Raw genomic sequence first — 24117 nt, forward strand, 5'->3', positions numbered from 1 at the left:
GGAATCTACTTTCTTGGAAATTTCCTAATTGGTTTAAACTTGACTTGTTCTAAGAACTCTATTTACTATAAAAATGCCTGTGATATTATTTCCTTTAAAGAAAATGATCAGAAAGGACAAATTATCTGGTAATCTGAAAGAACTGGGAAATTACTGAAGGTTTCGGTGAAGACAGTTAAGGAACAGTAACGACTTCCATCGGGAAACTATTCTTGAACAAAATTCTCCCAAATCCAACAGAGAGAACAGGTAAGCCTAAGGGTTTAAAGTCTATCCTCCTATTCACCTTCCTACAGACAATCGACAAATTATGCAAGGAATTCAATAACATTCATTCATTCATTCCTAGTTTCCTCTCCCATCCTTGCGCAACTCATACTTTCTGCTCCTTTGAATTTTCATTCTACTTTGTAAATTCCAAAACATATCATGTTGTTCCATGCCATCAGACCTTCAAGGAATGCCCTTTTCCAGTTCCATTGGTTCAAGCAAACTATTTATCCTCCAAAACCATACTGAGGCATCACCCCTTTGCTGATGTTTTCTCTGACCTGCTAACCCCTAAATAAGAGTTATGCATTCTCTCTATGGCACTTCTATATCTTATTAAAAACATGTATCAGTGCACATATTACCTTATATTGCAATTAATTATTTACATGGTTTCTCTTCCCTACCAGAATGTAAACTCATGATAGTACCTAAAACTTACTAATCTTTATTTACATACAGACTCTTGGTACCGTTGGGCTAACCATATGAGTAAACATGTCGTTAAGAACTCTGATTCCTTTCCTTCTCAGCTTTTTCTTTTCAGACCAAAAACCATCAACCTTACAATATTATCTCCATAATGTCCACAGTTTCACTATGTAGAATACAGTTTCCCATAAAAACAAAGCTACAAAGAGATATTTAGCAATATTTAAATTAAATAGTACTTGATGGCATTGTATAAGAACTCCTCATATTATTATTTCAATGGAAAAATATACTTTGAGTTCCAAGCAAAAGCCTATAATTTTGGGGGAAAATTTTTGGTTGGAATTAAAATAACATTTATATGTGTAATCATTTGGTAATTTCACCCCCATTTGACCTAAACCCTAAAAATTTAAGAACTCTGTGCATTTTGTTCTTCACTGTGTACCTTAAGCACACATTATGCTAATAAGTATACGTGAAAGCAAAGATGGGAAAGAATGAAGGAAAGGCAGAGGGAAGGCAGAAGATAAGACAGGATGGAGAGATGAATGAATTTTATTTAAAAACTGATACAGGGGCGCCTGGGTGACTCAGTCAGTTAAGCATCCAACTTCAGCTCAGCTCATGCTCTCACGGTGCGTGAGTTCAAGCCCCACATCAGGCTTTCTGCTGTCAATGTAGAGCCTGCTTCGGATCCTCGCCCCACCCCCCCCACCACCCCTACCCCTCTTGTTCTTGCGCACTCTCTCTCTCTCATAAATAAACATTAAAAAATAAGTTAAAAATAATTTTTTTAAAAAATAACAAAAAGTAAAAATTGATACAATAACATAGCTTTAACTGCCATTTCTACTAAAGTAACTCCAAATCTGTATCTTCCTATAAACTTGCCTTTTCCAATAACTCATATTTCCAAGTCTTTCAGGACATCTCAACATGAGTTATCTGATAGAACTTTAAAGTCAATGTGTGAGAAAGATCAATTTTCCTATAAAACAAGCACTTTTCTCCAATAACTAATGGGGGAAGAGATAATGGTGATGGTTATACTAATGGGGGAAGAGATAATGGTGATGGTGATTTGTCAAAACTCAGTGAATTGCTAAAAATGTGTCTTCTGAGAACAGATAAAATAGAAATAAATCCATAATTAGACACCTATTGGTAAAAACATGTAGACCATCAAATATACAAAAACAGCTTTTAAGTTACCAGATAGACTGCTCAGCAGAAAACAATGAAATAGGATCTTTAAAGGATGAAGGGAAAAGAGCCATCATATTAGAATTTTATATCAACCTGAAGTATCATTGACGAGTGAGGGTAAAATGAAGGTACTTTGAGATAGAAGCCACTAAAGAATGTATTTCAGCAAAATGTAAACCGAGAGAAAAGGGAATATAGCAGAGACTACAACAATCTATATCCATTTTCCTCTTCTTTTTAGAACCAAACTCCACACCTACTGGATTTTTAGCTATGCCTACAACTTCTCATTTTAAGACTGTACTGTTCACCTTTCCCTGCTACATATCTAGCTGCAGCCATATGCCTAAATCTAGGCCAATGAATGTGGGACGAAGTAGTGCAATTTCCAAGTCACCTCCAACTTGAAGACAAACTATGCTGCACTTCTCTTCTCACTTCCCAAGGGCCAGAATGAGGAGGTGACCACAACCCTGTTTAATAGTGCCATCACCACTACTCTAGAGGATAGCAGAGCAGCAAGACAGAAAAGACCAAGCTGCTCTACAGCCTGTATTCACTCCCTCGGTTATGAAGTGTTATGTATTGCATAAAGCTGCGATATTTCTCAGTTTCTTTGCTACAGCAGCTTAATCTGTAAACTAGCTTTATAGGGAGAACACAAAAGAAAAGTAAGCACATTTTTAATAAAATTAGTTAGAAACAGAATTAATTACTGACCGTAAAAAAGCAACTACATTGAGTAGACATATGCAATGAGTAGTTAAATAACATTAGAATCCATGTTTTAAGTAAAAATATGAAATACTGAGTACTTTTAGTCATTGTTAGGATTATTTATAGTTAAGTATGTTAAAAATTGGGAGTAATAACAAAGAATAAACCTGTACTGAATAGCTTTTAAACCAGCATAGGGAAAAGAAAGGAATGAAGCAAATTCTACCAATCCAAAAAGGTGAAAAAACAAGATATAGGGTGTCTTGAACCTGGGTGGCTGAGTGAGTTGAGAGCCCAACTCTTGATTTTAGCTTAGGTCAGGATCTCACGGTTCATGGGTTCAAGCTCCTAGTCAGGCTCTGTGCTGACAGCTGACAGTGTGGAGCCTGCTTAGGATTGTCTCTTTCCCTCTCTCTCTGCCCTTCCCTTGCTGGCACATGTGCTCTCATGAACTCTCTCTCTCTCAATATAAATAAATACACTTAAAAAAAAAAAAAAGAAAGAAAACAAGATATAAATACAAAGAGAGGAGAATAATGGCAAATAAAAAATATAAACCAATCAGAGTCGGTTTTTTAAAAAAAATTTTTTAACGTTTATTTATTTTTGAGAGAGACAGATAGAGTATGAGCTGGAGAGGGGCAGAGAGAGAGGGAGACACAGAATCCAAGCTATCAGCACAGAGCCCAACGTGGGGCTCAAACTAACAAACCATGAGAACATGACCTGAAGCAAAGTTGGCCACTTAACCCACTGAGCCACCCAGGCACCCCAGAGTCAATTTTTTTAATCTAGCTATTTATAGTTTATAAAAAGAAACACTTAGAATTATCAAAAATTTGTATCTACCAAGCAGCATTACTTCAAAATGTAAGAGGCAAAAACTAACAACTACCAGAAGAAACTGAAGAATTCACAATGAGAAATTTTAACAAATCTATATCATTAATGGAAAGATATAGAGGTATAAAGATATGGCAGATATATAAAGTCAACAAATTAACAAAGAATTCTATAATGAACACACAAAGAACATGCATTCTTTTCTATTATATATATATTAAAATTGGAAAAAAACTACAACATGAGAGATGTGTAATATTCATAATTGACCACATTAGTCTCCAAAATTTAAAAATAATTCACGAACACATACCTCTACCAACCACTCTCCCCCCAAAAAAAGAGTGAATGCAAAAAATAAGTTAATTCTTAGACAAAAAACATTTGATGGTCAATTACACTGAGGTCCAAATCTCTATACTAAAGAACAGTTAGATTAAAACAGTAATAAAATAGTATTTCATACTCATTACACTGGAAAAATTAAGAGGTTAAAAATTATGAAATGTTGGCAAGGATGTGAAGAAATATGAGGTCTCATGCACTGCCATTGGGAAAATTCATTACCCAATCACATCAGTAAGAACAGGAAAGCTAAAGATAGCCAGGCCTAAGATCCAGCATTTCCACTTTTAGGCATATACCAAGAACTCTTTTTTGTTCACAAAAAAACACATAGAAGACAGTCATTACAGTATTGTTTTTACTGGCATAAAACTAAACAATGTATATGTCTATCAATAGAAAACAGGAGAAGAGATAGTTTTATTCCATTGTACTCATACAAGTCCATCGCATTCATACAATTAAATAACATACAGGACCTATAAAATGTAAAATTTATGCTGAGCAAAAACAAGCAGGTCACAAAAGAGTTTGTAGTATATATATCATTTATATAGACTTTAAAAACAGAAAACTTGGGGTGCCTGGGTGGCTCAGGTGGTTAAGCATCTGACTTTGGCTCAGGTCATGATACCGTGGTTCATGAGTTAGAGCCCCGCATCGGGCTGTGTGCTGACAGCTTCGAGCCTGGAGCCTGCTTCGGATTCTGTGTCTCCCTTTCTCTCTCTCTGCCCCCCACCCCAGCTTGTGTTTTTTTTCTCTCTCTCTCTCATAAACAAAATTTTTTTAAATAAATAAATAATTTAAAAACCATGGAAAATAGCAGTTGTAGACACAGACATCTATATGCCAATAATATAAAAACATACATAAAAATAATAAATATCAAAACATTTTGGAGTCAAAATATTGGCTACAGTGGCATGGGGAAAGAGAATGGGATCAGGAAGGACTATCAGGACCTCAACTGAAAAGTATCTCAAGTAGCTGAAATGCTCATCGCGATAAATAAAAAGGCATGATAGTGATAGCTTCAACTTATAGCAACTAACATATCAAATATGTTAATATTAACTACATTTTTATAAAGTCTTATAATAATTACTTTGTGTAGAGAGATGAGAAACTAAAACAGTAATAATATTTTTAAAAATACAAGAATACAGACAATACCTTGGAGGCACGAATCTGCCTGTGAACATCCGTTAGCTGTTGGATTTTGTATTCTAGCTCTGAAATCTGGGCTTGAAGCCATGTCCATCGGCTGCCAACTCTTGCTCTGTCTACAAGCCACTTCCATTCAGTACTACAGTTACTGTGAATAAGACAAACACTGTTAGTAAAGGCACAAAGGCAATCAAATTTTCACAGACTAAATAAATTCCCGGACTCCTGTCATATAATCCCCAATTCCTTTATAAAACACCTAATTACATGCAAGAATCACATATCAACTTATCAAAGAAAAAGTTTTAACTTCCTTATCTTTCTATCCCAACAAATGCTTGCTTTTATTATTACATACCCAGTAATAAGATCATCTCTTCTGTTACTTAATACTTTATTAATGCACAAGGGCTGAAACAGGAGTGGGCCAGCAAAGGAAAGGAAACAGTAATGATACTAATAACACATAAAAACTTACATGAAGCTTTTATATGTAAACAGAAGTACTGGAAGTACAGTCATTTGAACTGTGCTAGATCTAAATCTATGTAACAAATGTAACAAACCACAGCAATTTTATTATATGCAATTTTCATTCACTAAAACAGTGGTCATTGTTAGCTAAATACCTAAACTCAATTTAAATATATTGTCAAAAAATACCAAAAATATGCCCTACATTTCAAATAAGCCTACCAAATACATAAGTCCTGGGATGTTTATTAAGGTTAACAGTGTGTTAAAACCTGATTCTCAGGATTCAGAGACCAAAGATAATAAGGAATTTATATAAAAGGGGTGTCTGGGTGACTCAGTCGGTTAAGCGTCTAACTCTTGGTTTCAGCTCACGTCGTGATCTCACTATGTGAGTTTGAGTCCCACGTCAGGCTCTAAGCTGGCAGTGTAGAGTCTGCTTGGAATTCTCTCTTCTCTCTCTGCCCCTCCCCCACTTCCTGTCTCTCAAAAATAAATATATGAACATTTTTTTAAAAAAAAATTATATAAAGTCTTTCAGGCATATTTGAAATTAAGGGTTGAACCCTAGCTCCTCTACCTTTGAGCAAGGGCACTGCCCTAACCGATAGTTTGTCAGATTACAGTTAATTGTCTTTATGAAAATATTCCAACTAGAAAACAATTATTTGGGATTAGACTAATTAGGAGCTTCAGATTGCAAAGGAAAACATGACAGAAATTGAAGATATAAATGAAAAGCAATAATGGCAGAATACAAACTTTATGAAAATTGCTTAAAAATTCCATTTACAGTCAAAACTCATACAATGTACAACACCAAGAGTGAATCCTAACATAAAGTAAAGAACTAACTGATAACAATTTGTTCACGGACGTTCATAGACTGTTACAAATGAACTACGCTGGTTTGCCATGTATTAACTGTGGGGGAGGTTCTATCAGTGTCGGGATGGGGGTATATGGGAACTCTCTGCATTTTCTGCTCAAATTTTCTGTGAACCTAAAACTGCTCTAAAAAAATAAAGTTTATTAATTTTTACATATTTAACCATAATTGAATTGAATGTCTTCCATACACACTTTAACCAGAGTAAATATTTCTTTTAAAGATCATTTGTTGGGGTGCCTGGCTGGCTTGGTTGGTAAAGTGTGCTATTTTTGATCTCAGGGTTGTGAGTTCGAGTCCCATGTTGGGTGTGGAGATTAAAGTCTTTAAAAATAATAAAAATAAAATTAAGCAAATAAAAGATCATTTGTTGTGATGAGTGTGTCATATGTAAGTGCTAAATCACTAAACTGTATATCTGAAACTAATATTACACTGTATGGTAACTAACTGGAATTTAAATAAAAACTTAAAAAGAGGGGCAGCTGGATGGCTCAGTCAGTTAAGCATCTGACTGTTGGTTTTGGCTCAGGTTACAATCTTACAGTTGATGAGTTTGAGCCCTGTACTGGGCTCTGTGCTAATAATGCAGAGCCTGCTTGAGATTCTCTCTGTCTCTCTGTCTCTCTCTGTCCCTTCTCCGCTCATTCTCGGTCTCTCTCAAAATAAATAAATAAGCTAAAAACAATAAATAACTTAAAAATAAATTATCATTTGTTGTCAGAGAAACAATACAATCATTACAACTTTACTATATAGAATATATTCATTATAACAGGATTTTACATTAAATTAATGTTCCTAAAGAGCTATTTTTGTTAAGATTCCAACTGCATACAATATGATTGAGGAGACCTTCATATAAGTTAGGAATTCTCTTGGTATCATTATGTATGTAGTTTGTAGTCATTATTCTGCTTCTGTAAATGACACCCTTTTAAATCATATTTTCATAATTATGAAAACAATAAAAGAGAATGTCTATTCAAAATAATATTTATATAGAGGCACCTGGCTGGTTCAGTTGGAGGAGCATGCGACGCTTGATCTTGGGTCGTGAGTTCGAGCCCCACGTTGAGTGTAGAGATTACTTAAATAAATTTAAAAATATATAATATTAGCTCTTCCCTTTTGCAGCCATTGCTGAAGCACCAGCAGCCAAAATGAAGTTCAATCCCTTTGTGACTTCCGACAGAAGCAAAAATCGCAAAAGGCATTTCAATGCATCTTCCCACATTCACAGGAAGATTATGTCTTCCCTTCTCTCCAAAAAGCTGAGACAGAAGTACAAGTTTCGATCCATGCCCATCCAAAAGGATGATGAAGTACAGGATGTGTGAGGACACTACAAAGGTCAGGAAATTGAAAAAGTAGTTCAGGTTTATGGGAAGAAATACATCATCTACACTGAACGAATACAGTGAGAGAAGGCAAACGGCACACCTGTCCAGGTGGGCATCATCCTATCAAGGTGGTTATCAGTAGACTAAAAGTGGACAAAGATCACAAAAAGATCCTTGAACATAAAGCCAAGTCTCGCCAAGTAGGAAAGGAAAATGGCAAATTAGAAGGAAGAAGCAACTGAGAAGATACAGGAATAAGGTAATCTTATATACAACTTTAAATAGAAACTGTTAAAATGAAAAAAAAATTAAAATAGATACGAATATCTATTATTCATAGATAATAATACTAACTGCCAATCATAAAATTAGTGAGAAAAGCAAGGGCCATGGCATGTAGCACTTGTACAGGTAATCGTAAAGTGTTGGATTTTATGAAAAAAGGAAGTTATTAGCAAGGCAGTTAACAAAAAAATTTTTTCCCTAAGCACTCTGGCTACTAGGTAGAGAAAGCATGATAGTGGGATATGAAAGGTAATAAGGAAATCAATTAGATGCAACTATAGTAAACTGTGTGTGGTACAGATAATTGTGATCTCTATGTATTTCACTTAGGTTGGATCCATGTAACTAGCTTTGACCAATGGGCTGTGGGCAAAAGTGATATCGTCATTTCCAGTCCACCAGACAACCTTCAAAGCCACTACTGCAGACAGTATAGCTACAAGATGTGTTGGTTGGGGATCACAACCCAAACCACATTAGATTTTATGCACGCCACAGTAAACCTTGGCTGTGTTTAAACTACTGAGATTAGAAGGTTAATTCGTTACTTGAGAGCCTAATCTGACTAAAACACTGAATAAAAAATGAAAATGGCATGAACCAATAAGGGAATGGAAGATAAAGAAGAGATGAAGATAAGAGGATGGGTTCAAGGTTCATTTTAAAGCTGAAAGGACTTGCAGAGTATGGTTTGGGAATAAGCATAGGGAAATCAAAGACGATCTTAAATATTCCTTCATTAAATTTAGTTCCAGTTGAAAATTTCCCTATAACACACAATTTTGTTTGGTTGTCAAACTCACGATTAGCTAAAAAAGAAAAAAAAAATATGGGTGGAGTTCATGTTATTGTACTTCTAGCAAAAATATTCTCATAGGGAAGTTGTTTATAAAAATTATGTTTGGGGCACCTGGGCGGCTCAGTCAGTTAAGTGTCTGACTTCAGCTCAGGTCATGGTCATCAGTTCATCATGATGGTCAGGTCAGTTCATCAGTTCGAGCCCCACACTGAGCTGTCTGCTGTCAGCACAGAGTATGCTTTGGATACTCTGTCCCTCTCTTTCTCTCTGCCCTTCCCCCCAACTTGTGCATGCTCTCTCTCTCAAAAATAAACAAACATTGGGGGTAGTGGGTAAAAAATAAATAAGTAAATAAACAAACATTAAAAATTATGTTTATGTTCACACACTATATTAAATTATATTAACACAAAAAAATAGTAATATCAGATCAAATTTATGTAAACTAAATAATCCTGGGACTTGTAATACATGAAATGAATTTTCTATAAAAGATACCTTATCCTTTTTTTTTTTTTTGGAAAGTCAATCCAATTTTATAGGATAAAAAAAAAAAACAATAATTTATCCAAAAGTTTATGCCAGTAGTCAAAATGGGATATGATTTATGGCAAATTTCAACTGAACTAGAATTAAGTATGAGATTATCAGCTTACGTGATGGCTGATCACATATAACCACATTGAAATAATACAGAGATCCATGGGTTTAGATGCACATTTTGGAAAGAGACAGATACCTTATCCTATATTTTAATAGGACCTAATAAAATCTGTTTGGTATGGTTAAAAATGACAAAAAAGCTTCACCACCAAAAATGTTCCCTTGTTTAAAAACATATCTTTCTAAAAAATAATTATGGTTGTAAACATGTTACAGATAAGCACATGGCTATTTCACTCAAAGTATATTAACACCTGTTATATCTCAAAATCAAGACATGTCTTATGTAAACAACTTATATGACCAATGATTTAACAGCTAATAAAACTTAGAAGGTAAGTACTGACAACATAGCTGATACAACAACAAACCAGGAAGAATATGTGTATACCGAGTATCCTCTCTTCCCAATCAGCATATAAACCTGGCCTGCCAGACCACTAAGAAACCTGACTCCCTGCATTGAGTTGAACAAATCACAGACCACCACATGCTGATGATAAGGTGGGGTTCCTACTTCCAGTGAAAATCAGGGAAAAGACATCTGTGAGTGGAAACCACCGGAGGAGTGAGACTAGTCATTCCCCAGGAAGGTAGCATATTCCTTCAGTACCCAACCTTGCTTATTTGCAGTCACCACTTAACTTGCGGGAAAAAAAAAAAAATGCAAGCTATTTAGATCAAGTGGTTTTGAGTACAATTTCTCTTGATACTAACTTCTTGTCGACATCATGAACCTACATCCCTGTTTTGATCTTGAAGTGTAGTTCCCAGAATAAGACAGAGCTTTCTAATATTACATCTTAAAATACCAAGATTAAAGAGAGACTTATATTACTTCTGTTTTAACATAAAGATTTTGTTAGCTTACTGATAACAATGATAAAAAACTAGGATAAAAAATTAGAAAAGAAGATCCAATTGTGAAAAGTTACAGTCCTAAGAAAAATAAGGTTTGTCCTGGGAAAAATACATTAAATTAGGCCAAACTTCTCTACTGGTGTTTGCTCACCCAGGAAGAGTTTATCTTTCCCTGGAATTTGATTCCTTCAGACCAGGGTTTTGCAAACATTTTCTGTAAGGAGGGAGACAACTCTGCCATTATAGCATATGAGCAGCCATAAATTAATGGGTGTGATGGTGTTCCAATAAAACTATTCACAAAAATAGGAAATGAGTAATCCTGAAAACAAAGAACAAGGCTGGAGGATCACAATCCCAGATTTCAAGCTATACTACAAAGCTAAAGAGAGCAAAACAGTATGGTTCTGGCACAAAAACAGACACATAGATCAACAGAACAAAATAGAGTTCATAAATAAACCCATGCTTATATGATCAATTAATCTATGACAACAGAGGAAAGAAAATACTATCAGTAAAAGATAGTCTCTTCAATAAATGATATTGGGGAAACTAGACAGCTACAGGCAATAGAATGAAACTGAACCATTTTCTTATACCATACACACAAAAAAACTCAAAATGGAATCAAAAATCCTAAATGTAAGACTGGAATTCATAAAACTCCTAAAAGAAAACATTTCTTGGTTACTGATCTTAACAACGTTTTTCTGGATATGTCTCCTCAGGCAAGGGTGACAAAAGCAAATATAGAGTATTGGGACTACATCAAACTAAAAACTTTTGCATAACAAAGGAAATCATCAACAAAACCAAAAAGGCAACCTACCAAATGGGAAAGGAAATGGTATATTTATGTTTTAAAATCCCTTGCATAACATCAAATATTGACAACTAGGAACACATAAATAAAGGTAATAAATGAAATTTTAACTAATCCATAATACAGGGCCTTAAAGGAATACAAAAGCCAACTACCTGCTTTTCCACAACTGACAACAAAAAAATATATTCCAAGAATCTCTCTTAAGAGTTCTAAGCCACACAATAAGAATGAACCTAGGAGCAAAAATTAGATTAATTCCTACCCAAATGTACTGTTGCAGGTGGCCTCAAAGTAGTAGTCACTGAATTGAGGGAGAGTTGGATGGCCTGAGAAAAATAACTAATAAATTGATTAGTCTATAGGCTCAACAACTATGAACAAATGAAATCTTTGGTTGTGATATTTTCACATTTAACTGACTAGAGGCAAACAGAATGGAAATTCACACTTTTGAGGAAACTCTAGTAGCATAAAACATCCTTTACCTGAGAAACCCAAACTTGCACCAACAAGAAGCAAAGTGGGAATCCAGTACAGCCTCCACTTAAAGGTATGCTCTCCAACATTAACTGCAGATATAGACACAAAGGATAATGGATAAGGAGTAAGTCCCAAAAAACAAAGGCAAGAGACTATGGAGGACAAAGGACAAAGAAGCCTCTCTCAGAAAGGAAAATTAGGATTCTACCAAGACCTTGTTATACTTCTAGAGCAAGATGTCTTATTAATTATTGTAAGAACCTATCATGTGTATCTTATTTTCTTTTCCTAGGAGTTTTTATTGTAGCTTTCCTGTCTCTATTACTACATACATAAAACAAACAAGAGTGTAAGAGGGTTAGAAAATTGTCTATTTATTTAATAGGTCACCACATCATAAGGAATCCAATCTGTACCTGACTGAAAAGACACTACTCCACCTATTGAAAGTGACTTTGAATTGTCATCCTGAGGAGTGGAGGTTTTCTCTATGAGAAGGGAGTATATGGATATTTGGGTGGCCAAAGAGGCAAACTAAACAGACTGTTTATTTTCTCTCAACATCTATTCTCCTCTTTTTTGATAATAGAACCCCTTCAGTTTTAGCTGAGCTCATGGTAGCTCAGCAAGGTACTATATATTTCCCAGTCTTACTTGCAGTTAGGTGTATGTCATTAAGTCCCTAACAATCAGATTTGAGCCCAATCAATGCGTTACTTGACATTAAAAAATGATTGTGTGTTAAAATCAGATGAGCAACTGGTGAGTAAGTTTCAACAATGCAAGCAAGGGCAGCATCCTAGAGGCTGGCAAAGCCAACAGGTCCCTGGCAAAACCCTGTGAAACATACCACATACCTAATTCTTGACTATGAAATGAGAGAAAAATAGATTCTACACATTCATATTGAGGTCTTCTTGCTGTTTATGACACCTTAGCATATAACTTAACCAATGCACCCCTCCCTCAAAATTACTTTATGCTTTTAAGAATCATTTAGGTTAGCAAGCTCTCATTTAAAATGTTTATTATCTTTAAGAAGATTATGCCTCATTGACATACAAGTTAACAATGTTAATAATGTACCACCTAGTTGTATATACACACAGGAAAAATAAACAAGCAAACAAAAAAATAAAGGAAAAAAACAGCTGTGGGGGCACCTGGGTGACTTGGTTGGTTAAGTGACCGACTCTTGATTTCGGTTCAGGTCATGATCTCACAAGCTCTGCATTGGGCTCCACGCTTGGGATTCTCTCTCTCCCTCTTTCTCTGCCCTTCCTCTACTCATGCTTTCTCTCTCTCTCTCAAAATAAACAAACGAACATTTAAAAGAAAACAGTTGTGAACTCTAGGAAATTTTGGCATGGTGATAAACTAAGTTAAGGGGTAGGGTTTAGGATGTCCAAGGACAAACTGAGACTGGAACTAGAAAAGACATTAGAAATGAAAGGGAACAAGAATAATCATAATATATTGTGCAATCCCGCCTAGAACTCTGGCAGAATCCAGTGTGTCAATTACCTAAACTGAAATTTTTAGTATTAGTTTAAAAGAATTCACATATCAAACTGGCAAATTTAGGTTTGTTCCCCTACCATCTATTCACCCCTTCTCCCAGCCAAAGAGAGGAAGAGAGAAAGAAAAAAGGAGTATAGGGAATATTCATACATACTATCAATATAACCCCCTTTCTCTTATACAGAAAAAATTTTGAAAGCTAATGGCCTGCTAAATAGTCTTAACTGTTTTTAAAATCCTTGCATAAATCAAACACTGACAACCAAGAACATATAAGAAAATTAATAACTTTTTAAACTAATCAAAACATATATGCTAATGGAATAGTGTGAAGTCATGCCTGTCAGCATCTCAACAAGCACTGTGTGTGTGCGTGTGTGTATGCGCACACGCATGTCTCTTTTGTTCAAGAAGCCAAGCCACCATGCACCGCGTCCAAACTCTACAGTGCACAAGGGCCCAGCTGAAAGTACAAGCAGTGCTAAATCCAGCAAGAAGTCTATATTTTAAGGCTGTAATTACAAATCTAAATCTGCTCCGAGTTCTTGAAGAAGCACCATTTTGTTTTGCACAAAAATGGGCTAATGATGGCCCTACAAGCCACTATGATGGGCACTAAAAAAGAATTAGAAAAAAATGATCAAATACCCTTGTTACTCTAAAAGGGGACTACCACAAACCTATAATTGGGCATAGGCATTTCTTCTACTGCTGAATAACCCATGTTCTGTAAAATAAAATTATCTGAACTTACAGAGAAAATAGAATTGGAGCCAGACCACTCAAAATCAATGGAATTTTAAAATCTGAGTTCTAACAAAATAGCAATCCTTATAAAAATATTAGTGTAGTTTTTTCCACTGGCATTTGTATCTACTAGAATAAGCCAGTCCACCCTTTAAAGCTTCATATCCTGGAGCTCATATTTCTTTTGATGTGGGTTCTTAAAGACAATCACTTCTAATAGACACCAGTTTAATAAACATTAAAAATATCACTTAGAGATAGACTTCTTCATCAGTAATTTATTTTTAACACAAGGGAACTATCTTTGCAACTTCTGCAAAGCAACCTGCAATTTCCTCAGATCTTTTAACATAGTGGAATATATAGTAACTTTTAAGCCAATAAACCAGCAATTTACTGCACTGCAGGGTGGTACTTTTACAGAATTTTCAGCATTTTTCTTATACCATTAAGGTTTTCTCTCTTTAATTGTGAAAAAGTTTGCCCCTGCTCATTCCAAAACATTAATATGTTTTAGGTGGTTTGAAAAACACCCACACCAAATTCTTTATTATATTGACATCATTCCCCTATATGCCTAATGTTAAGTTTTTTAGAGAGAAGGAAAATCACATAGGTGAGAAACAGAGCTACACAAAGAGAGAAAGAACACTGGAGAATAAGTGAAGGTAAAATAGTAACTTTTATTTTTCTTATTCTTTTTTTAAAAAAAAATTTTAGGGGTATCTGGGTGGCTCAGTCGGTTGAGCATCCGACTTCAGCTCAGGTCACGATCTCACGGTCCGTGAGTTCGAGCCCCGCGTCGGGCTCTGGGCTGATGGCTCAGAGCCTGGAGCCTGCTTCGGATTCTGTGTCTCCCTCTCTCTCTGCCCCTCCCCCGTTCATGCTCTGTCTCTCTCTGTCTCAAAAATAAATAAACGTTAAAAAAAAAAATTAAAAAAAAATTTTAATGTTTATTTATTTTTGAAGGAGAGAGAGAGAGAGAGAGAGAGAGGAGGAGGGGCAGAGAGAGAGGGAGACACAGAATCCAAGGCAAGCTCCAGGCTCTGAGCTGTCAGCACAGAGTCTGAAATGGGGCCCCAACTCACAAACCGCGAGATCATGACCTGAGCCAAAGTTGGACGTTTGACCAACTTAGCCATCCAGGCGCCCCTTATTTTTCTTATTCTTAATGGATCTAACAGGTAACAAATCTGACTGGTTCAAAATAATTATAGCAACAATTAGTTGATTATGAATGTGTCCATGCATGTGTGTATGCTTATATATGCCTATGTATGCTATGTATAAGTGAAATAAATGACAGAAGTGATACAAAAAAAAAAAAACAAGAGGAAAAATTAGGATTATTTTGTCATTATAAGGTACCTGCAGGTTTATTTGAGAGCAAAGTTGAATTAGCTGTAAATGTAACCTCTAAAAAGAGTTTTTTAAAGAGGGCACCTGGATGGCTCAGTCAGTTGAGCAACCAACTCTTGACTTAGTCTCAGGTCATCATCCCAGGGTCATGGGATCAAGCCCCATGGAAGGCTGTGCGCTGGGCATAAAGCCTGCTTAAGATTGTCCCTTCTCCTCCCCGCCCCGCCCCTCTACCCTGTTTGCTCTCTCTCTCTAAAAAGAAAAAAATATAAATAAATAAATAAAGTATAATTGATATTCTAAGAAAGGAAAAAAAAGTGGAATCATATGTTTAGTTAAAACCACAAAAGGCATTAAAAATGTGGAAGACAAAAATAGGAGCAAACAACAAGGGCAACAAATAGAAAACAGTGACAAATATAGTAGATATTAATCTACTACATCAATAATAACTTTAAACATCAATGGTCTAACTATACCAATTAAAAGACAGTGATTGTCAGAGTGCATAAAAAAATAAGACCCAACTATATGTTATCTATAAGAAACCAACTTTAAATATAAAAACACATACAGATTAAAAGTAAAGAGATGGAGAAAGTTACGGTATGCTAACATTAATCAGAAGCAAGCAGGAGTAGCTATGTTAATTTCAGACAGCAGACTTCAGAGCAAGGGAAGTTATCATGAATTACAGTATAATAAAAGGGTCTACATCCAAGAAGATAACAATCTTTAATGTGTATGTGGCTAACAAAAAGAGCAACAAACTATCTGGGGCAAAACGGACAGAACAGCAAGGAGAAATAGGTGAATCCACTATTACAGTCGAAGACTATTAAAACTCCCTCTATCAGAAATGCACAGATCCAACAGGCAGAAAACCAGTAAGGATACAGCTGAACCATTCATTGACTAGACATAACTGACACTGACAGCCTACTTCATCTAACAACAGCAGATTATACGTTCTTCTCAAGTTAACAAGAAACATAAAAGAGGGGTGCCTGGCTGGCTCAGTTAGAAGAGAACGTGAATCTTGATCTCAGGTTGTAAATTTGAACCACACATAATATGCAGAGATTACGTGAAAATAAAATCTCAAAACACACACACACACACACACCAAGAGACATAAAAGAGACCACATTCTGGGCCATAAAACAAACTTTAGTTAAAAAAAAAAAATAGAAATCATGTAATGTCTGCTCTCAGACCACAAGGGAATTAAATTAGAAATCAATAACAAACAGGAGTGCCTGGCTGGCTCAGTTGGAAGAGCATGCAACTTTTGATCTCAAGGTCATGAATTCAAGTCACACAACAGGTATGGAGATTACTAAAATTCAATTAATTAATTTAAAAAATAACTAACTGAAAAATCCCCAAATACTTGGAAATTAAATTACACACTTTTAACTAATGCATGGGACAAAGAAGAAATCTGAAGATAAATTTTAAAATACTATAAACTGAATGAAAATGCAAATACAAGTCACCAAAATTTGTAGGATGCAGTGACAACAGTCCTTATGGTGAAGTGTAAGAGAAAGTTACACAATACATAGCATTAAATGCATTACTGGAAAATTTTTTAAAAATCTAAAAACAATCACACAAGCTTCCACTTCAGGAACCCAGAAAAAGAAGAGCATATTAAACCCAAAAGTAACCAGAAAAAAGAAATAATAAAAACTAAAAAAAGTCAATAAAACTGAAAATACAAAGTTGAAAAAAAATCAATGAAACCAAAAAATGGTTCTTTGAAAAGATCAATAAACTCAATAAGTCTTTAGCCAGACTAGAAAAAAAGAGAGATGACACAAATTACTAATATTAGAAAGAGGAGACATCACCACAGATCCTATGGACACTCAAAGGATAATAAAGGAATATTATGAACAATTCTAAGTCCACGAATATGATAACCTAGGTGAAATGGCCAATTCCTTGAAATGCACAACTTGCCAAAACTCATACAAGAAGAAATAGACAGGAAGGTGGATGGGGGTGATGGATTAAACAGGCGATGGGAATTAAGGAGCGTACTTGTGATGATCACTGATTACTGAATGGAAGTGTTGAATCACTATATTGTACACTTGAAACTGTATATTAATTAACTAGATAACCTTAACAAAATACTCCTGGGTTTGATATAAATAAAATATGTAAATTTTTAAAAAAGGGAAAAAAATAGACAATCTGAATAGGTCTGTATCTATTAAAGAAAGTGAATCAATAATTAATAACCTTCCAAAAGAGAAAGTACCAGGCCCAAAGGGGTTCACTGGTAAATTCTACCAAAAATTTAAGGAAGAAATTTTACCAATTCTCTACAATCCCTTTCAAAAGATAGAAGCAGAGGGACCACTTCTTAACTCATTCTTTGGGGCCAGCATTACTCTAATACCAAAACCAAAGACATTATAAGAAAACTACAGATCATTTGTTTCATGGAGATAGGTGCAAAAATCCTCAACAAAATATTAGCAAATTAAATTCAACAATGTATAAAAAGACTTACATACCATGACCAAGTGGGATTTATGCCAGGTATGCAAGCCTAGCTCAACATTCAAAAATCAATTAATATAATTCATCATATCATTATATCAATAGATACACAGAAAGCATTTCACAAAATTCAAAACCAATTCAGGATAAAAACTCTGTTATACTAAAAACAAATACAAATGAAAAACTCTCAAGTTAACTAGGAATAGAGAGAATTTCCTCAACCTGATAATCTACCAAAAACCTACAGCTACATTATATTTAATGGTGCAAAACCAGAAATTTTCCCACTAAGATTAAGAACAAGGAAATATATGCTCTCACTTCTCATTTTCAACATCACAGAAATCCTAGCTAATGCAATAAGAAAAAGAAATAACGGATACAAAGGTTTGTAATGAAGAAATAAAACTTTTTGTTCATAGGTAACATGATTATCTATAGGACAAATCCAAAAGAATTACGCACAAAAAACCCTGCAACTAATAATTACAGCAAGGTTGCAGGATACAAAGTAAATATACAGAAGTCAACTGCTTTCCTATATACTAGCAATGTATAGGTGGAATTTGATTTAAAAACATATTACCATTTACATTAGCATGCCCATAAATAAAATACTTAGATATACGTCTTATGAAATATGTGCAAGATCTATATGAGAAAAATTTCAAAACTCTGATGAAAGATATCAAAGAGCTAAATAAATAGATATTCCATGTTCAAAGACTCACTATTGGGGCATCTGGGTGGCTCAGTCGGTTAAGAGGCCGACTCTTGATATTCACTGAGGTCTTGATCTCACCATTATGAGATAGAGCCCCGTGTCAGGCTCTGTGCTGAGTGTGAGGCCTGCTTGGGATTCTCTCTCTCACTTTCTCTCTGCCCCTCCCCTGCTCACTCTCTCTCTCTCTCTCACTTGCTCTCTCTCAATACTAAATAAACATTTAAAAAAAAAAAAGACTCAATATTGTCAGTATGTCAGCTTTTTCCAACTCAATCTACAGATTCAATAAAATCCCAATCAATTCTTTTTATATCTTACTTCTAAACAATAACAAAATGGACAACCCAATTAAAAAACAGGCAAAGATCGAATAGACACCTAACCAAAGAACATACAGATATGACAATAAGCATATAAAAAAATGTTCAACATCACATGTCATTAGGGAACTGCAAATTAAAACAACAGTAAGATACCATTACGATCCAGCAATTGCACTTCTTGGCATTTACCCAAATAAATTGAAAATTTATGTTCACACAAAAAAATATGCACATAAATGTTTATGGAAGTTTTACTCATAATTTCTAAAACCTGGACGTAAGCAAGACATCTTCAACAGGTTTAATATAAGTAAATCATGGTATATCCAGACAAGAGAATATTATTTAGCACCAGAAATATGCTATCAAATCAGGAAAAGACAAAGAAAACTTAAATGCATATTATTAAGTGAAAAAAGGCACTCTGAAAAGACTGCATACTGTATGATTCCAACTATATGACTCTAGAAAAGGCAAAACTATGGAGACAGTAAAAAGATTAGTGGCTGTCAGGGGTTGGAGGAGAGAAGGATAAATAGGCAGAACACGGAAGATATGTAGGGCAGTGAAACTATTCTGTATGATACTACAATGGTGGATATATGTCATATATATTTGTCCAACCCATAGAATGTATAACACCAAAAGTGAATCCTACTAATAAACTATGGACTTTTGGTAATAATGATGTGTCTATACAGTACCGCTGTGGTAGGGGAGGTCAATAATGGGGGAGGTTACACACGTGAGGGGACAGGAGATATATGAGAACTCTCTATACTTTCTACTCAATTTTGCTGTTAACCTAAAACTGCTCTAAAATAAAATTAGCTTAAAAATATATAAAACAAGGAGTTTATTTTAATTGAAATATTACTTTCCTCAGTGATGTCTATATGGCAAGACATAAAGTATTTCTTCACCCTTTTGTAGCTATTACTCCATTTTGCAATTACACTTGAATTTCTGCTCTTCTGTCACAAACTGTCACTCAAGTATCATTACAATTTCTCTAGGATTGTTTTTCATTCAACTTTTTCTGCTTCCCATTCAAGTAAAATAAAAGAAAACCACACTTTTCTCATCTATTTCTGAAGTGTCGAGAATTTTAAAGGTAATAAATGCAAAACTAACTTGCCAACTTCACATTATACAAATATAAAGGTACTCTTATTTGCAATTTATTAATGAAATGTTGTTAGTCTCTTTACTCTCTGAATGTCAGACTGAGTTCATACTTCTATTTGTCCAATTTCTTGAAGGGAAATTCATCACCTGATTTTACCTCTTCTTGTCCTTTCCACTGGTAAAATAGAAAGCACACACTATGAGTATACACTTCTCTAGGTCTGCAAGAAATTACTTATTTTTTCAATCTAGAAAGGTTGACCTGACAGCCTCTAACTGAATAACAACAGTTCTCTCCTTTCCTGGTAAATGTCTAATTTTGCGTAAAAGAATTTCCTTATCAAGACTGCCAATTATCAAAGAAATTTGAATATATAGGGACTAATTTGGGGGAAACAAAGAGATGTTTCTCCCAACACCCAAGACAGCTGGGTGATTCAGTAGATACTGTCAGGTTTCCTCAAATAAGACTTAACCATGTTTCTTCCTTTTTAACAACCTTGGAGGATCAGAATATGTCTGTGACAAAATCTGTGCGTTTCCCCACATGCATCCTAGATGAAAAGTAACTGATCATCATTTCCCAGAAGAAAATGCTAGCACTCTAAGGTTTTACCACCAGATGAGAGAGAACATAATTGTAGCTGAGTCTGTCAGTGACTCACCCATACCCCCTGACACTTACCAGTTCAGCGCACAAAGACCTGACTTCCAAATGCCAGCACATGCATTTCTTTGACCCAGGGCTTTTCTGTTGTTGCCTGAGCTTGCTTTGTCACCAGAGTGGCAGAACAAAAAGGCAGGGGAATTAACCTTCACCTAGTAACTGAAGGGACTTGATGTCTAAACACTCCAGCTTCCTCACCTCTCAAATGGGTTAACTCAGGCATGTATTTTACCATGGTTCCCCAAGTTTCTCATGGAATAATTAAGCTCCAGTCTCTTACACTAAATTACTCGATAAGACACTCTTTATTAGCTTTCAAATCCATGCCTTATTATGTATAGGTACTTTATATTTAGTATTTCATCTAATCATCTCTAGAACTCTTTAAGGTAGGAATCTGATTCAAGGAGTTAAAAATAACATTAACGTTGCTCAGGGTCACAGAGCAAGCCATGACTATTACACAGGAGGTCCAAAACCTGCACTCCTTCACCAAAGGAACAGAACATGGAAGGGGGGGGGCTTCTATTCATATTATAAGGATTATATCTCAAACCTACAAAAACCATAAAATCATATTTTCTTTTCCAAAGGAAAACAGCTTTTAAAAAAATTTTCCAAAACACACTAGTCTCCCAACCAAAAGTTATTTTTAAGGTAATTAGTAATGTCATTATGAATTAATCTATTGCCTACATTTTTTTGGGGGGGAAGAAAAGGGCCAAGTCAAATACACAATGGAAATGGTAATGGCTACAGTGAGTGCTTTCCAATTTCCTAAAAATTATATTCCTTCACAGCTAAATTCCCTAATCAGAATGAAGGAATTTGTTTTTCTTATCAGTACTTAAAAAAAAAATAGGAACAGAAGACATTTATAATAATATAATCCAAGATTTTTTAAATAAATATAATTCATTTTACTTATCAACCTTTAAATTACAAATGTTAAATATTATAATAAAATACTTTTAAATGTACATATTTTGTCATGCTGTATTTCATTTATTCATTCATTGCATAACCACTCATGCTGGTTCTAAGATGTATAAGATACATCTTGTGGCCAGTTTCGTACTAGAGAAAAAGGAAGGGGGGGGGGGACAAAGTAAAAATAAACTACAGAATGGATGGAGAAAAGACAAACATATGGAGAAAAATTTCATAGACTGCCAACCCCAATTTTTGTATCTTTAAAACTACATTTCCAAATATAAAAAAATTCCTTTAATTAACAAATACAAAAAAAACACTAAAAAGTAGACAATGCTAGGCAGTGAATATACAATGACATCAAAAGTAGTATTTGCCCTTAAGTTACTTAAAATTAAGTTGAAGTAAACTTTAGTATTTGCCACTGTAGACCTCATGATTAAATTCAGAAGTCTGTTCATATTCAGCAGAGATAATGAAAATGTAATTGTATTAGCACTACTTAAAGTTTAGGTCCACAAAATGCATTTTAAATGTATTTTATGTTTAAGGTTTAACTTGAACTTCATTCATTAAAAATATTCATCTACATTTGAAACGTGAATTTCCAGAAACGCACAGGAAATAACAAAAATAAATTAAAAAAAATAAAAGTAGACTAAAAAAACTTATTAGGACAAATGTGTTAAATTATTAAATGAATTTAACCTGTAAAAGAACTCCAATTTAAAAAAACAGAAATCATTTTTATATTCACATCAAAAGATACAAATAATTAAGTTTGCATTATTCTCAAAATTCAGTCAGCATCAAAATTAATAAAATGGAAAAACAATATTTCCCACATTATTAGCATTAGTAAAAATATTCAAAGCAAAGTTAATATCCAATTTTGGGGGAGATACATAAAATCAAGAAATGCAAATAAAGTTCAAATAGCAAAAAAAGAACAAAAAAACCTAAACAATTATCAAATAATTCAGTGACTTAAAGAAGTCAAAGTTGTTATAAAATTTAGTATTAATGATTTGAATCGATCAGATGAATATAACCTGAGAATGAAGTGGATCTGAACTCTAGAAATATAGGTATTTCTAGAAATACAGAAATATCTAGAAATATCTAGAAATATAGATATGAGCTTTAATAACCAAGGCATCTTAATATAAATGGCCAATAATGCAAGAGGCTTGAAGTATATCTTAAAGAATATTAAACTTCTTAAATTCACTCTTTTCTAAAATATATGTGTAGTGTCCTTGAGCCTTTCCAAGCTGATTATAGGAAAAAGAAAGAATGAGAAATAAACTTTCCAAGCCTGAACCCAATTTTTTTCCAGGCTACTTTACTTCAATTTTCCTTAATAAACTGGCAAAGTTGAGAAGAAAATAAAACGAGATGTATATTGCTTGATGCTCTGTATAAAAAACCTTTTAATAGTTTGAATCTCCCTATTCCTGAATGTTTTATACAAGTGTCTAAACTTAGTGTTCTCTGACTAAACTTAAGGAAGAAAGGCAAATCTTAAAATATCTTGACCAATCAGTAATTATATGCTTAATATATATGAGATTTTTTTTAAGTTTAAAATGTGGTTTTCAGGGATGCCTTGCTGGCTCAGTACAGCATGCAACTCTTGATCTCAGGTTCATGAGTTTGAGCCCCATGTTGGACATAGAGATTACTTAAAAATAGACAGACAGATAGATAGACAGGTAGATAAATAAAACACAATAAAATGTGGTTTCCATTCTTACTATGTGTTGGGTTATTAAGACTAACATAACTTAGGAAATCATATAGAACAAAATAGGACATAAGGATAAACTATATGGCAGATCAAGTACTATAGGAGATCAATGAAAGAAAATCTTAAAATCAGAACAGTCTAGGAAGACATGATTTTCTGATTTTTGTTTCCAACTTAAAAGAGACAAACTTGCCCATTAGCTGTCTACAACAACAGAAAAGTAAATAATTTACTAAGTTTACCTACTAAATTTTAGTAAATTGAATTACTTTAAAAGCATTATATATATGTATATATATATAAATTGGTAAATTTCTTCTTTCAGAACTCATGTACTTAATAATTCCTGTGGCTCTAAGATCAATGAATGATACGCTGACAAAGTTGCACAGTCCAATAGCAAGAACAGTGGCTTTAAGTCTCATATACATGGACAAGAATCCTAGTTCCATCAATTATTTGGCTTTTTGACCATGGGCAAGTTGCTTAACCATGCTGAGACTGTTTCTTCTTAAGTAAGATAAAGATAACAACAGTCACTTCCAATGGTTGTTGAAAGGATTAAATAATACAACATATGTAAACAGCACAATGCCAGTCATGTGCTTAATATTAACTCCCACATTCAAACACATTTCAAATATAGTGATAACAGAACACCAAAAGACTGAAATGCTCTCTTTGTTTTACATTTTATTCTTCACCATAGAAACTGATATACTGACTTTCTATTTATTAGTAAAAATTAATGTGTTCAGCTTCTAATTCTGTAATGACTCTCATTCATCTCTGAGAATTTGATAAAAATGATGGACCTCTTCCTCCCAAAATACCACATA

General features: G+C 34.4%; 1 protein-coding gene and 1 pseudogene across 9 annotated transcripts in view; one reads left to right on the plus strand and one right to left on the minus strand.

Moving 5' to 3' along the window:
• Positions 1-24117, minus strand: part of KANSL1L (KAT8 regulatory NSL complex subunit 1 like) — a 141061-nt gene that overhangs the window by 96349 nt on the left and 20595 nt on the right. For all 9 annotated transcript variants that reach the window (XM_042995240.1, XM_042995239.1, XM_042995241.1 and 6 more), the window contains exon 3: positions 4990-5131. In XM_042995240.1, coding sequence (XP_042851174.1) covers positions 4990-5131 — 142 coding nt within the window. The remainder of the gene's footprint in view (positions 1-4989; positions 5132-24117) is intronic.
• Positions 7443-9013, plus strand: LOC122241012 (annotated as a pseudogene).

This window comes from Panthera tigris, chromosome C1 (genome assembly GCF_018350195.1).
Source record: "Panthera tigris isolate Pti1 chromosome C1, P.tigris_Pti1_mat1.1, whole genome shotgun sequence".
Lineage (NCBI taxonomy): Eukaryota > Metazoa > Chordata > Mammalia > Carnivora > Felidae > Panthera > Panthera tigris.